The sequence below is a fragment of the Enhydra lutris genome, unplaced genomic scaffold (genome assembly GCF_002288905.1).
Source record: "Enhydra lutris kenyoni isolate GAN:26980312 unplaced genomic scaffold, ASM228890v2 scaffoldscaffold5, whole genome shotgun sequence".
In the NCBI taxonomy this organism is placed as follows: domain Eukaryota; kingdom Metazoa; phylum Chordata; class Mammalia; order Carnivora; family Mustelidae; genus Enhydra; species Enhydra lutris.
In genome coordinates this window covers 8,881,082-8,896,434 of record NW_019154089.1, presented here as the reverse complement: position 1 = coordinate 8,896,434, position 15,353 = coordinate 8,881,082, and the positions used below count along the sequence as shown (strand labels likewise).

The following is a 15,353-nucleotide window of genomic DNA, read 5'->3' as shown; positions in this document are numbered from 1 at the left end:
TTGCAGTTGTCAGATAAATGACCATAGATAAAGGAGGTGTGGGACAGCTAAGACTCTACTGAGTAAAGAAATAAAATTCCGCAAGAGAAGATGAAATGGAACAATTAAGGTACAGAACTACGGAAGTGTGAGGAGGGGAAAAAGGCAGGGAGAGAGAGCAGGGGATCATAATAATCCAGCCTACAGTTTGCCAGGTGGCTGGGCACTGCCAGAGGATTACATGTGGATTAATTCACTTCACTCTCAGAGCAGCAGTAAAAATGAGATAGGTTATTGTTGGTAACCTGTTTAAGGTGACATAGGGAATATATAGCTAATACAGAATATATTAGTTCTCTGTTGCTGTAAATCATCACAAACTCAGTGGCTCAAAACAGCACAAGTTCAGTGGGTCAGAAGTTTGGGCCCAGGTTGGCTGGGTCGTCTACTCGGTCTCACAAGTCGGAAGTTCAAAGTGTCAGCTGGGCTGGGCTCTAAGCTGGAGGCTTCACGAGGGAAGCAGCCACTTCCAAACTCACTGAGATTTTGGTAGAACTCATTCTCTGAGGAACAGCTGGCTCCACCTTGCTGGCTGTTGGCTGAAGACATGTCTGCACCTTCACATTCACAGCACGATTATTTGCAATTGCCAAGATTTTAAGACAACAGTCTGCTGATGTATTTTTGATACAGCAGCCACATACCATACGTAAATGTGGTATGCACACAGTATTATTCAGCCTTAAAGAAGAAAATAGAAATATAGCCTTTCTTGACAACGTGGACAAACCTGAAGAACATTATGCTAAGTGAAGTAAGCCGCACACAGATAAGACCACTATCATGTGATCTCCCTTGTATGTGGAAGGTGGTGGTTGCCAGGGGTTGAAGGGGAAGGGTGGGAAGATGTTCAAAAGGTACAAAGATTTATGCAGGATAAGTAAGTTCTGGAGTGATTCTGTACACTGTGTATTGACTACAGTCAGTATTACTAGATGGCAGGTAGGTGATTTGTTCTTACCACACGCAAATTTTAAGTCTGTGAGGTAACGGATACATTCACTAGCTTAATTGCGGTAACCATTTCACAGTGTATACATACATCACATCATCATATTGTACCCCGTAAGCCACCATACACTGAAGGTTTATGCCCCACCCCATTCATGGGTTGAAATCTGAATCCGTAAATGTGAGGGTATTAGGAAGTGAGGGCTGTGGCAGGTAATTAGGTGAAGAGTGTGAAGCCCTGATGAATGGGATGACTGCCTGTATAAAAGAAGCCCTTCTCAGTGAAGACACAGCAGGAAGGCACCATCCATGAACCAGGACGCAGGCCCTCAAAGAATAGTGAATCTGCTGGTACCTTGACCTAGAACTTCCCAGCTTTCACACTGTGAGAAATAAATTCTGCTCTTTATAAGCCACTCAGACTACGGTATTTTTTTTTTTTAAAGATTTTATTTATTTATTTGACAGAGATCACAAGTAGGCAGAGAGACAGGCAGAGAGAGAGGAGGAAGCAGGCTCCCCGCCGAGCAGAGAGCCCGATGTGGGGCTCGATCCCAAGACCCTGAGATCATGACCTGAGCCAAAGGCAGAGGCTTAACCCTCTGAGCCACCCAGGCGCCCCAGACTACGGTATTTTTGATACAGCAGCCCAAATGGACTAAGACAAACAACTCAAATATATACAATTTTTAATTGTCAAATGTCTCTCTCTCTCTCTCTCTCTCTCTCTCAAAGTGGGATGGGGGAAACCCCCAAACACATCAGACACTTAAAAACATAAATCTTATATGAAATATATTAAAGCTCTTAAAGCAAAACAATGAAACCAAAGCAATAGAAAATCTAAATAAATAAAGAAATACACTGGGCTCATAGACTAGAAGACTAAATTTTACAGAAATGTTAATTTCCTTCAAATTATATAATTTTAAGAAAATCCCATTCAAAATTGCGATTGTGTGTGTAAGTTGATAAGCTAGTCATTAAATTTATCTGGAAATACAAATGATATGAGGACAAATAATACATTCTTGAAAAATAAGAGGGTCAGCCACCTTTCTCTACCAGGTATCAGTATTTAGTGTAATGCTAGAGCATTTAAAACAATGTGGTATTAAGGAATGGAAGGATAGGCTGATAAAGAATACAGACCCCGGAATAAATTCACACATACTATGACTCACATCAGAGATGGCACCACAGGGCAGGGGAGCAAAGGACTTATCTTTTCAACAAGTGGTCCAGGAACAATCAATGGGTGGGAGACTAGACCTTACACTATACACAAAATACTATCCTAGATATATTGTAGAGCTACATTTAGAAGGCACAACATTGAAGTATTTGAAAAATAACACAAATATGTTAGTGAACGTGCAAGAGGAAAACACTTCTTAGATGACAAAGAAAGCACTAACCATAAAGGAAAGGAGTAATTTCTTTAGTTTAAAATTAAGAACTTCCCTTCTTCATTACGACCACACATGCCACCGAGTGGGAAAAGTTATTTGCCAAAGATGTAAGTGACAAAGGAGTCATATCCAGAATGCATAAAAAATGTCTACAAATTGATAAAAATGGAAAAGACTCAAAAAGGCACTTCATAAAAGCAGAAATCAAATGACCCACATAAATATGAAAAGGAGTTGAACCCCACTAATAACCAGGGAAGTGAGAACTAAAACCATAATAAAATACCATTACTTATCTACCAAAATAAAAAACACCAAAAATCCCAGGTGGTGTCCGAGTGAGATGGACAACTGCCAGGAGCCTATGGAGTAGGCAACTGCTCAGTGTAGACCGCAGAAGTCAGACTGGTTCTTGTGTTTATTACCTGCTTTTCATTCCTGTTCGGAGCTGGACCATTTGTGTTTTCTGGAAGATTTCCCTTAGCAGCCCTGGAAAAAACCAGCACTCATTAAATATACCAGATCCTAGGTCCAAATGCACAAACAATGTATACGGAAATAGCTGTATCACACTGTCTACTATTGAGCATCCAAACTTTATTCAACTATAATCTGTCTAAAATTCCTTATTTGCTGGTTGGAAATGTTTTCATTTCATAATCTCTGTGAAGGGGAACTCTCAAAAAATTTCACTGCGGAATGCAGAGATATCTGGAAAGATGGCCAAGAAATTATAGGTGCCTGGGTGGTTCGGTGGGTTAAGCATCTGCCTTTGGCTCAGGTCATGATCTTGGGGTTCTGGGATCAAGCTCCATGGCAGGGTCCTTGCTCAGTGAATATAGGTCCCTCCCTATACTTCTCCCTGTGCCCCTTTCCTCCCCCCTCCCCTGCTCGAGCACTCTAATAAATAAAATCTTACCCCTCCCCAAATTACCTTGCCCTAATCTTTCTAAAAACAAAGACCACAAGGGACACGTGGTAGTGTGGCGCCATCTGGTGGCTCCAATGTATTTTACCACAGCTCCTCATTGTTCTTGCAAAGGGAAGAGGTTTCTGCCCATGATCACCTGCCACCACAGCACTGCAGAGCTAACACTTCCACGTCATCAATCCTAAACCTATGTAGTTTTTCATAATGGGATCAAGCAACTTTCCATGTTTAATAGACAACTTCCCCTCTTTTATGTAATATTTAAGTCTTGCCTGTTTTCCTACTGGATGCTCTTTTTTTGTGCACATAGAAGCACTTTATGTATTCTGGATACCAGTCCTTTGAAAGGTGTATGACTTACATTGTATTTTCCAATTCTGTGGTCTTCTCTTTTCTTAAATGGTATTTTAGAATAAACCTGCCATTTCCTTTAGAGTTGTCTTAACGAGGATCTTATTTAAAAATATCCTTCCCACTTTGGAGATTTTATTAAGATCAGCAGTATTTCTTCTGTAAGCATTTGATACAACTTCTCCCCCCACTCCCCCCCCCCCCGCAAAGATTTTTATTTGAGAGAGAGAGAGAGCGCGTGCACGAGAGGGGGAGGGTCAGAGGGAGAAACAGACTCCCCGCTGAGCACGGAGCCTGATGTGGGACTCCATCCCAGGACTCCAGGATCATGTCCTGAGCCGAAGGCAGTAGCCCAACCAGCCAAGCTACCCACTTGCCCCTGGTACAACTTTTTGATAAAGCCATCCAGGCCTTCAGTTTTGAGGGAAGGCTTGTAAAGTGAGGTTCCACTCCTTTAATAGCTATAGGACTACTGAATTTTCCTTCTTGTTCCAGTTTTGCAAAGTTGTATTTTTTTTCTGTGAACTTATTTCATCTAATTTTAGTTACTAAAAGTGTCTCATGTCTTCAGTGACATTAATCATAATCATTATCACTCCTAATGATAGTTTTGCTATTTTTCTTTTTTCTTGGTTATTCCAAGAGATTAGCAATTTTATTAGTCTTGTTAAAGAACTTGGTGTTTTCTTGATTCTTTTTTGGGGCATCTTATTTATTTCATTCCTTATTACTAATTTTTCATTATTTCCTTCCATTTATTTAAATTTAATTTGCTGTTACTATTCTGGTTTTCTTGAGAAGAATGTTTAATTCATTTTTAGCCTTTCTACTTTTTCAATATATGTATTTAGGGCTATAAACATCCCCGTAAGTATGGCTTTAACCTCAAACCAAAAGGTTTTGATACTCAATTCCATTCAGTTAAAAAACCTTTCAAAAACTTTCCATTGGGTTAGTGGGGGACATATTTCTTAACCTCCAATTTTTATAGTTCTTGTTACTAATTTCTTTTTTTTTTTTAAGATTTTATTTATTTGACAGAGAGAGATCACAAGTAGATATAGAGGCAGGCAGAGAGAGAGAGAGGGAAGCAGGATCTCCGCTGAGCAGAGAACCCGATGCGGGACTTGATCCCAGGACCCTGAGATCATGACCCGAGCCGAAGGCAGCGGCTTAACCCACTGAGCCACCCAGGTGCCCTTGTTACTAATTTCTTGTTTTATTCTGTACAGAGAAACTTCTCTACACAAGTTCAACTTTTTGCAATTTGTTAGTTTATGGCTTAACAGAGCCAACTTTGATCAATGCTCATGTTCACCTAGAAATAATATATACTTTGCAGTTAATGATTAAGTGTTCTGGAGTCCATTGGATTAATAAGTTTGTTAATTCTGTTGTTCTTGTCTTTTATATCCTTACTTTTTTTTTTTTTTTTGGTGGGGGAAGGGTATGTGTGTGTCTGCTTGTTACTTACTGAGAGAGTTATCTTCAAGTTTTATACGTGGACTTCCACTTCTGCTCAAAAGGCACTAACTGGCACTTTAACCTCATGCCTCTAGTGACTAAAAAACTACACAAAACATATAAAACAATGCCATTTAAGACACTGGACATCAAGCACTGAAGGACATTAATCTTTGAAAGCACAAGAAACAAGACCTGAACCTTACCACTGCCCCAGTTTACCGCCTGAAGAAAATTTCCAGGCCATGATGCAAGGAAGGGTAAACTGGGTAGGAGCTCCTCAGTGTTCCAGAGCTGAAGAGACAGGTGAGAGTCCAGAGAGGTGCAAGTGGCTAGAGTTCAATCTTCCAGAAACTTTGACAACAAACAGGATACTTTCTAGTTCTTTCCATGAGTCCAGTTTAACATCAATACCAAAACCTAACAAGGGTATTACAAGAAAGGGGTATTACAGACCATCTTTCTCTTGGACATAGATGTAACATCTAAGTGAAATACTGCAAAATAAATCCAGAAATATGTAAAAATTACCTATCATAACCAAGTGGTGTTTATTCTAGCAAAGAGGAAGGTGAAGTGGGGAGGAGTGGGGCAGGAAGCGGCTGACACTAGGAAATCTATCATTAACAACACTTACGGATGCAAGAAAAATAATTCTATCATCTCAACAGATTCAAGAAAAGCATTTGATAATTCGATCACACATCTGCTTATCAAATTCTAAATAAAACATCTTTAAATTCATAAAGAACACTTAAAAAACCCTATAGCAATCATTATGATCGATGGTGAATAGGGAGATTTTCCCCCTTAGATGAGGAACAAAGAAAGGTATTATTTCACCCCGACCACTTCTATTCAACATGGTACTAACTAGCACCATGCCCAGGGCAAGGTGGTGAGAAACGAAACGCAAAATGACTGGAGATAAATAAAAGTCATTATGACAACACGATAGGAGTATCTAGAAAAACCCAGAAGAAACCTAGAATAAACGAATTAAGATTGCTAGATACAAGGTCATTATAAAACAACTGTTTCAATACTCTAGCATACATTTTAAAAAAGAACTTAAAAAGATACTTCACCCAAGAGATAGCCAAATGGCCAATAAGTATTCAAAAAGATTCTTACTCACGTTATCAGCCATTGTGAAATTAAAAGGAAAACCACAGTAGGGGACCAGTACACATCCGTCACAATGCCTGAAATGAGAAAAATGGAAAACATTATGTTTGGCAAGACTGTTAGGAGTGTCCCTTCTGTAATCACCAGAAAAACGACAGGCTTACTAGGCTGCCGCAGGGGATACCTCTGGGGTGGCTAATTTGTGTCTCCAAGTTTATCAGATGCTTCTGTGGGTGAAAGGAGGTGGTCCACATGTTGCGGACTAGCACATCCTTCAGTTTACCGGCCCTGGGTCACGAACATCAAATAGAGTACGTGTAGTGGTTTCCCTGGGCTACCCTAACAGATCAGCAGGACGCAGGTGTCCTATTTAAAACAGGCCAGAAGTCCAAATCAGGGTGTCATCCAAAGGTGTGGAGAAGAATCTCCTCTCTTCCAGTTCCTGGAGGCCACTGGCATTCTTTCACTTGTGGCTTTACCTTTCTGCTGTCTCCACATCACCTTCACTAGGTCTGTTTTATCTTCCTTCCTCTCTCCCTCAGAAAGACTCTTGTCTTGGCATATAGGGCTCATCCAGATAATCCAATGTAATCTCATCTCAAAATGCTTCATTACATTGGCAAAGACCCTTCTCTCAAATACAGTAACATTTACAAATTCCAGGGATTAGGGCTAGTTTTTAGGTAGCCAACACTTAATGTGTGTAGTGTTTCTAAGTAAAGGAATGAACCAGGGACACTTGTGCAAAGATGGTCAGGGGAAGGAATGACTGGGGACAATCTGGTGTGTGTGGTGAGAGGGGGTTAAGCGGGAGGAGGGAGAAGCCTTATCATCATGGGAATAATATTCCCTAGGTACAGAGTGAAGACTGGGAAAGTTTCAGGAAGGAATGCTAGAGCAAAATTTCTTCCTTCTTTGGTGGTTCTCGGATCTGATCCCGATACAAACTGCTGCATTTCCTGCCTCACAAGAGGAGTGCTGTGGCAGACAAAGCCAGGTGCCCATTCAATGTCCATTCTTTCCTTCTTCACTGAAAGGAATCCAACTTTTATTTGGGGCCATCAATGGCTCAGCTAAGGAGTTCACTTCCCAAGTTTCTTGCAGCCGCTGGTCATGGGACCCACTTCTGACTAGTGAGATAAAAGCAGAAATACCAAGTGCAGCTTCTGGGAAAGCTGCTGTTTCACTATAAAAAGGGACACACTTTTGCACCTTTACCTCTCTGCCCTTTCTGTGATGCACAGGTGATTTCGAGCGGTGTAAATGCCAGGCCCTGAGTCCCAGAGAGCCCCATTTACTTACCCCATTAGCCCTGGGCTTTCCTGTTCTAAGAGAGAAACAAGCCAAATGGGGATTAACCACTGTTATTTGGTTTTTCATCAAACACCCTTTTTAAAACCCAAAAAAGAGATAGGTATTTTCTAGACACCACCAAGTCAACAATAATTGGATCACTCCAATTTCTCTGTAGACCTAAAATATAAGGCCTTCACACCAATGCTAGCCCCACAATGGCCGCCTTGAGTGACTGGGTGTCATTATTTTATCTATGTATGAAATAAAGAGCAGAGAAGTTTAATGTAGATTCTTTATTGATTCCACCAATGTATTAGTAGATATGATAATAAATGGACTTTTACATTCTCTTAACCAAAAATATAACAAATATTTACACTCAGTAAAAATACAAAAAGCATACAGAGGCACTGTCTTTCTAAAAGACATAAGTTTAAGAGGTATCAAAAAATAGGAGACAAACATTGCTCGTTACAGGATACTTTACAATCACTGAATTGTGCAGTATAATTGCATTTAATTATTAGAACTGTGCAGTTTTGTCTTTTTCTGATGAGCTCATGTTTCATTTTAAAAGATCAAGTACAACTGCATTCTGTGTATCAAAAATAAAGAAGCCTTAAAAAAGCACAACAAAAGCTAAAGATGAACTGGGGTTCAAGTTTAAATTTGAAAATGTACTGTGACACTTTTGAAGATTCATCCCTCTGTTCTAGCCTTTAAGGTAATGCTACAGGGATACATCTACTTTAATATCACATTTTTTAGAAACAAAATATATCAGTATAACAATCATTATCATTGTTTTAAATATACAAGGAAATTCTTTCTCCTCTCTTTTCATAGGGAAGAGAACACTTCATAAAAATTAGGTTTGTTCTCGTAAATCCTCATGATTACTGCCACACTTCCGGCCTGGGAGATGCTCAGGTTATACCAATGACCACAGTATGACTTAACCACCCTCACGAGAAACCAGTTAATAAGCCTTATTATCCTCTCCAAAGATCAGATTCAAAGTAATCATTTGGAGGAAGAATCTACTACTTAAAATAAATCTTTAGGGAAGTTATACAGCAGATTTACTAATTGACCAAATCTTTCATTCTGAACAAATGGTTCTGTTGGAACTTAATTGGCAAAACTTTGCCCCATGGATTTACTGCTTCAGGAAGTCCTGACAGATTCGGAGCTGAGGGGAGGTGAGGGCACTTGTGTCTTCATTAAAGTTAAAAATTTATAAAATAAAAACAAAAACAAAAATGGGGCTTTAGAATTGGAGCAAATACAGGTTAAGGCTTCCCTTGTTCTAGTCATGTAACTAAGAGAAGGCAGAAATGTATCCTAAATTAGAATTAAAATATAAAAATCACAACGCCATGAGTTTTTAGGGGATACACGCAGATCAAAATACAATGCATTTGGCTTTAGTTCCTGATCACTGTGATCGGCTGACCCCAACACTCACAGGTGGAGCTAGATGAAAACAAAGGCAGCCACAAGGTGCAGTCAAAATTACAGCCTCTGACTCTCTGTGCAAGATATTCTCAACACCATTAAGGATGAAGACAGGTAAGGCTCCCGATTAATTTCAAACACCTGCAAACAGATAATGTGCAAACAGCACATTTTTGGGGGGGGGGTAATGGATATAAAATAATAAGAATACATAACCAAACTTGACACAAAGAGAACTATAACAGAAGTATGTTTTGTTTTGTTTTACCCCGGACATGAAAACACTATTACGTAAATCAATGAAGGGACATTTTCTGTGATCAGAGGACCAGTGTTCTTAGGTTAAATCACGACAGTGTGACTTTCAAACCATGATTTTTGATCCAGGCCACTTTCCATGTCAATGGAACAAGAAAGCTACAGAGTCAATTAGCCTCTTTCTAACATACTTGCAGGTGGATTTTTAAGGCTTTAATAAAGTTTCAAATTCATGGGGTTTTCGTGCCCAAAGGAATTTTTCAGATAAGCTACTTTTCCTAAAATGAAGAGACAGTCATTTTGAAGGAAAATATAGACTACTCCCATTGACCACTTGGGAAATGAATTATGATTTAAAAAATGAGGGGGATGGGGGGGTAGGGTGTGCCCCTAGCTGGCTCAGTCCGTAGAGCACGTGACATTTATCTCAGGGTCACAAGTTCAAGCCCCATGCAGGCCGTGGAGCCTACTATTTAAAAAAAAAAAAAACAAAAACTGAAGGGGACTGCGAGAAAATGAGAGAGGGAAGAGATAGCTAGGGAAAAATGAGAACTCTTAAAAAAGGAAATCACAAACGAGCTAAATCCTATAAATTCACATATGGACGACCACTCAGAAGTAAACCCATTTTGGCTCCATGTTAATCTGGGTAGTGCACACGAATGGCTTTGGCTTTTTTTCCTTTCTCTTGCTTTTTTTTTCTTTTTTTGGTAGTCATAACATAAGTTTATTAAGCTCTCACTTACATTTACATTAAAAAACATGATAAAATTTAAACTCAAGATATAGAAAACACTGTATTTAATTAGTAAAAATGTGGAAAGTCTAGATCATCCAGTAAATAGTCACTGAAATTTTAATACTTAGGAGCGCCATGCCCAATAGGCTATTAAAAATATGTATCTCTTTCCTCTCAAGGGCTAAACTGAGTACAGTAAGATAATCATTCCCACAATTCTAGCTCCTTTGTCCCCCCTAAAATTTTCAACCACTTATCACCTTGGTGTGCTCATGAACTTTCTTGCAGGCAGCTGGGGGCTGCAGCATTGGTCAGGGTTGAACACAGCCTCATGCTGAGATGGGGTGCAGGGGTGGCTGCAGAACATATACGCAGCTGAATTCATCTCCATGGTTACAGACCAATGATTACATTTCCTTTGGAAAGAACTCCACATTTGAGCAGTCAAAAATTTTTGTTTTGGATTTCTGTAGAACTCTACTGAACCCATTCTCTACTTAATGGATTTAAACTTTTAGTTAGATACAGTGTAACTTTCACTTCAGAAGGGATTGGTATACATTTTCTTTTGAGAAAAAATTTCATTCTTTGGAGATGAGGGTGGCTACCCCCCCAGTCAGAGCCTCCCTGTCCCAAAGGACTGAGAAGAAACCCTGTGGCAGCTTCAGCTGGCCTTCTAAATCAGCCGAGGGCAGTATCTTCCAAACACCTCAACCACAAAGGGCTTCCTATCCCACTCAAATGGAGACCCTACATTGCACTGGAGTTACAGATCAAGTTCATCTGTCTAGATTAAGCATATCATCCGGTAAAGATGACTTCAGTTTGATCAGACCAGTTTTATGACCTCAAACCTAAACATCTGCTAATGACAGCTCCCCAAAACGAAGAAAACCACAAAACTTCAAATAATAAGTTACTTTTCAAATGCACAAGAATATCCTTGGTAATGGCAGACATTTTAAATTTGTCCGTTAACCCAAGCTATGGCTTGGAAATAATACTAAACTACTATCTTAAAAATAATTTGGTTTAAGAAAAATGTATACTGATATACATAGGGAGGACTCCCAAGTTTGCATCTGTTCTAGTAACTGTGGTCCCAAGGCAGGTCTGGTAGGCAAAGTAAAAACTGGTTTCCAGGCACAACATCCGTAGCTGAGGAAACTGCATCTGCAAGGATTCAATAAAAGGAAGCATGATTCAGAGCTAGGTCATCGCTCAGAGTACAGGGAACGAGACCTCTGGGTTAGCAGCAGCAGCAAGCTGTTCGTTGGCAACAATGGCCTGAGGAATCATGAGGTGGTTCTGCCCACTCCTTCCTCGACGGCTTCTGGTACACTTCCAATGGGTCCTCCAAAGGCTACACTGCTGAGACCTGTTCATTTTCTGAAAATAAAAGACACCATTAAGTGGTAGATGAGGCATAGTAATGACGATCAACATACAATCTAGCCACCTGTTTAGAGAACTAGTCACTTTCAACCAAGAAATCCTCTCAAATATCCCATCAAGGCCCAGATTTTATTACAATGACATGAGTGCTGCTCGCACTGTGGGCTGACGGACGGCACTGCCCTAACTGCTTCATCACTTTATTACTCTACTGCTTGAAGGGATAAAATTTCATTTATTTTTAATAAAGCAGATCATTTTGCAAGACGCTGCCCTAGCTGCAGTCAGTCAAGAGTTCTGCTGTTAAGAGGAACTACACCAACAGCACAACTTCAGGTAATGAGGCACTTTCCAGTTTTCATGCATTAATGTGAGATGCAGCCCTACTAAGGTCAAGTGCCTCCTCTCAAAATGATCGTATCAGACTGAGCCACTTCTGGTCAGATTTAAGAAGACCCTATCTGAGCAGGAAGAAGGGTACTGGGCATACAGAAACATGAAGATTACTCCATTCAAAAAATACACCACCACATTGAGGGATTTCTTTCTTTCTTTCTTTTTTTTAAACAGAGATTGCTACAGCAGTTAGAAGTAAACATTAATGACTATATGAAATAACAGAGTAAAGATCAATTCACGTATTCAGCAATTTATTTGAGACCCATTAAGGTAGTCTGTCAACATACCATCTGCTTCGCTATCTGCATCAGTCACATCTGCTAGCTTAGGATGGGACGGCTGCAAAATCTGCCTCTGAGGCTGAGTTACAATCTTCGACGGAACACAGGCCACGGGGCTGCTACCGAGAGAGGCTGGTGGCAGTCTAGAGAGGCTGTCATGCATCATCTTTGACCTCTGCACTGCCACACTATAATCTGGAGGTTTTAGGTGTAGGTAGGGTCCTTCCTTTAGGTCCGCTAAAGAAATCCCCATGTATCCTGGAGGAGTGGGAGGTGGCTCCCTATACCTATCCTCCTTCTTGGGTGAGGTGACACAGTACACTGGCATGAAAAACAAGCAATGGAAATGTTAATGAAAAATCTAAGAAATAAAAGGAAAAAAAATACTGAAACTTATTACAGTGACAAAACAGAACTCAAAAATAGACTAAATGAATATATTTGAATATAGAGAGAGCAGATTAAAAACATAATGATTAAAACTTAATATTTAAACCTGTTTTCAAACACATAGATCACATTAGGTCTTATAAACAAAACCAGAGTGACAGAGAGTTGAAAGAAGTGATGTGGTGACAAGCCCTCCTCTTCAGTGGAGCACCCCCACCCCCACCCCAAATTCAGAGACAGCTGCCTGGCTCTTCAGGGACACCAGCCCTGGGGATGACACAGTCAGAACCATTCAGCAGTTTAACCTGAACACCTATGCTCTGCTGACAGGGAGGATTTTTGCAGAAATGACATCTGGACCCTCTATTTCAGGGCTGCCCACCCTGTCCTGAGACATGAACCACCGTTTTACAGCACTCCTGTGGAGACGACCTGTCAGTCCTGGTGTATCAACAACTTAAACTTCCAGGGTACAGAGGACCTAATTCCTTCAGGGATCTTACTGCTAACTTCTGATTTGTGACTAAGTGGGAGAAATAAAAAAAAAAAGAAAAAAAAGCCATAATTTTAGGAAATCCATCTTAAGTTTCTGTGATTTTCAGTGCACATTCAAAATAACTGTGACTTTAAAAAAAATGTAACTTAAAAACCTTTTCCCTAAGTTTGCAGACCATGGGACAAAGGCAAAGTTTCAAAAAACTTCAGAAATAGGTTAAAGAAAGAAGAAGTTCCATTTTATTAAGACCAATTCACAGGACCTAAGGGACAAACCACTCTGATGGCCTTGCTGATGTAACTTTTAAACACAAACACTACCTACATGTAGGCAGAATAAATTAAGAAAGACCATTGATAATTCTAACATTAACTGCTCTTTTAGAGACAATCAGGTTTGTTCATAATAAAATTTCTACAACTGTAACAGCAAAATCTGCATGTAGTATCAAGTTCTTCAAGGATTTCCATTCCCACCCAAGAGGATGGGGCAGAGAGGGAAGGGGTGAAGTCAGCAAAACCAGTAAGACAAGAATGAAGAATTTAAGCCCAGAGTTATCTAGAAATGCAATAAAAGATTTTTAAAAATCTAGTTTCCTAAATGGACAGGAGATTCATTTTATATCCTTGTACAATCATGTTTAGCTATCCATATAGCAGTTACCCAGAAAAATTTAACAGAAAATGCTTGGAAAAAAATCAACACGCTAAAAACCCCAATCTATAATGCAATCTGACAAGTAAAAATGTACTACACGTGCTATAAACATCAGCACATCTTTCACATTTTTAGTAATTTAAACAAATTTCATGAATATGTTCCACAGTTGATTCAAAGTATAGTTATTCCATATAAATAGAAAAGCAGGGGCTATTATATCTAAATATTTACGTAATTCAATGAATAAATGAAAAAATGTATTTGATGGCTAAATACTAAATGAACACATACAACAAAAAAGCGGTGTGGTCAGAATGGAACCCACAACAGGAGCTGGCCTAGCCATGACGTGTGCCAGGAGGGTAACCGAAAAGTATTTTCGACTTCCTTATCACAATTTTCCCCACTTTTATTACTTAAAGAATAATATCAGATTTAAAGTTTCTACCATGTATTACATCAATTGTGGTCCAAACAATGTATGAGGTGACAAAGAGAATAATCCCTTTGTCAGGGTTGCATAGTAATACAATCTTTCCTCAATGAAACCACAAATCTCAAAAACAAAACACAAATGAAACTGCCAGCTTAATTAATTACCTTCATATCAGCCCTCTGATTTTAATAGACTTGAATACCTGCCCCAAAACCCTTGAGAAATTGTCAACATTTGAAAATAATTTGTTTATAGAAGACAGGAAGAGAGCCTGGAGTGAGAAGAAGTATTTCCAGGGGTAAAATTTTGGGCCAAGATATCCCAATGCCACTTTTTGCCACTTAATCTCTAAATGCCACAGATGACAAAGAATACAGAACTTACCAATCAGGCCCTTTTCTGTACTTGAAGTAACAGTTTTATAAACTGGATCAGTGCCATCCTTGGGGTCCAAGCCTTCAGAGGACTCAGGTGCAATGCTCTCCAACACTCTCCGTTTAACTGTTCCATAGTTTGGTTCATATGTGTCAGACAGAGAACTGGAGGAGGCCCAACTCTGTCTCATCTGATTAGTCTCTAGGTTTCTTTTACACCGACCACAAGTTCTAGAGCAGCCTTTAGGGCAGGAATAGGGCTCACAGTCAGGTAGTTCAACTTCAGCAATGGGGCCATCCAAATGGGTATGTCGATAAGCGTTTAAAAAATCCCAGCCTTTTGGGTTTGGAAGGCTTTGGAAGTTGTCATGGGAACTGCTTGAACAGGAAGTCCAACTTCCACGACCACTATCTGCTGCTTCTAAAATGACGTGCTCATGGGAAATCTCTTCATTACTCATAGAAGAGGAGACAGCTAAACTCTTGACAAGAGATGGTTTTGACAGTGCCCACCTAAAAAATCGGGGATACACCATTAATTTACTGGCTTACTGGAAAAAACTTCTTCTGTCCAATCCAAGTATTACTGCCTACAAAAGACTACCGAACATGCATCATAAGTGTTCAATGCCAAAATAATCTTGTGAAAAAAAAAAAAGACACTGTAATCAATCATCACTTAATCTCTATACCCATTAGTATTCATACTTACCCAGAAACATACTTGGGAGAAACTCAAATACTATTATTAGCAAAGTTACCTCAGAAATTTTTCTTGAATTGATTTTATTTTATTTTTTTTTTTTAAGATTTTATTTATTTATTTGACAGAGAGAAATCACAAGTAGGCAGAGAGGCAGGCAGAGAGAGAGGAGGAAGCAGGCTCCCTGCTGAG

At 39.6% G+C, this 15,353-nt stretch overlaps 1 protein-coding gene across 4 annotated transcripts in view; it reads right to left on the bottom strand.

Annotated features, from left to right (window-relative positions):
- Positions 1-9,814: 9,814 nt before the first annotated feature.
- The window catches only part of LOC111140881 (Rap guanine nucleotide exchange factor 6), a 196,384-nt gene continuing 190,845 nt past the window's right edge, over positions 9,815-15,353 (bottom strand). For 2 of the 4 annotated variants that reach the window (XM_022493123.1, XM_022493122.1), the window contains 3 exons: positions 14,469-14,971; positions 12,109-12,423; positions 9,815-11,416 (listed from right to left, as the gene is read on the bottom strand). In XM_022493123.1, coding sequence (XP_022348831.1) covers positions 11,391-11,416; positions 12,109-12,423; positions 14,469-14,971 — 844 coding nt within the window. In that variant the 3' untranslated portion in view covers positions 9,815-11,390. The remainder of the gene's footprint in view (positions 11,417-12,108; positions 12,424-14,468; positions 14,972-15,353) is intronic. The other 2 variants (XM_022493125.1, XM_022493124.1) reach the window with 1 other exon arrangement.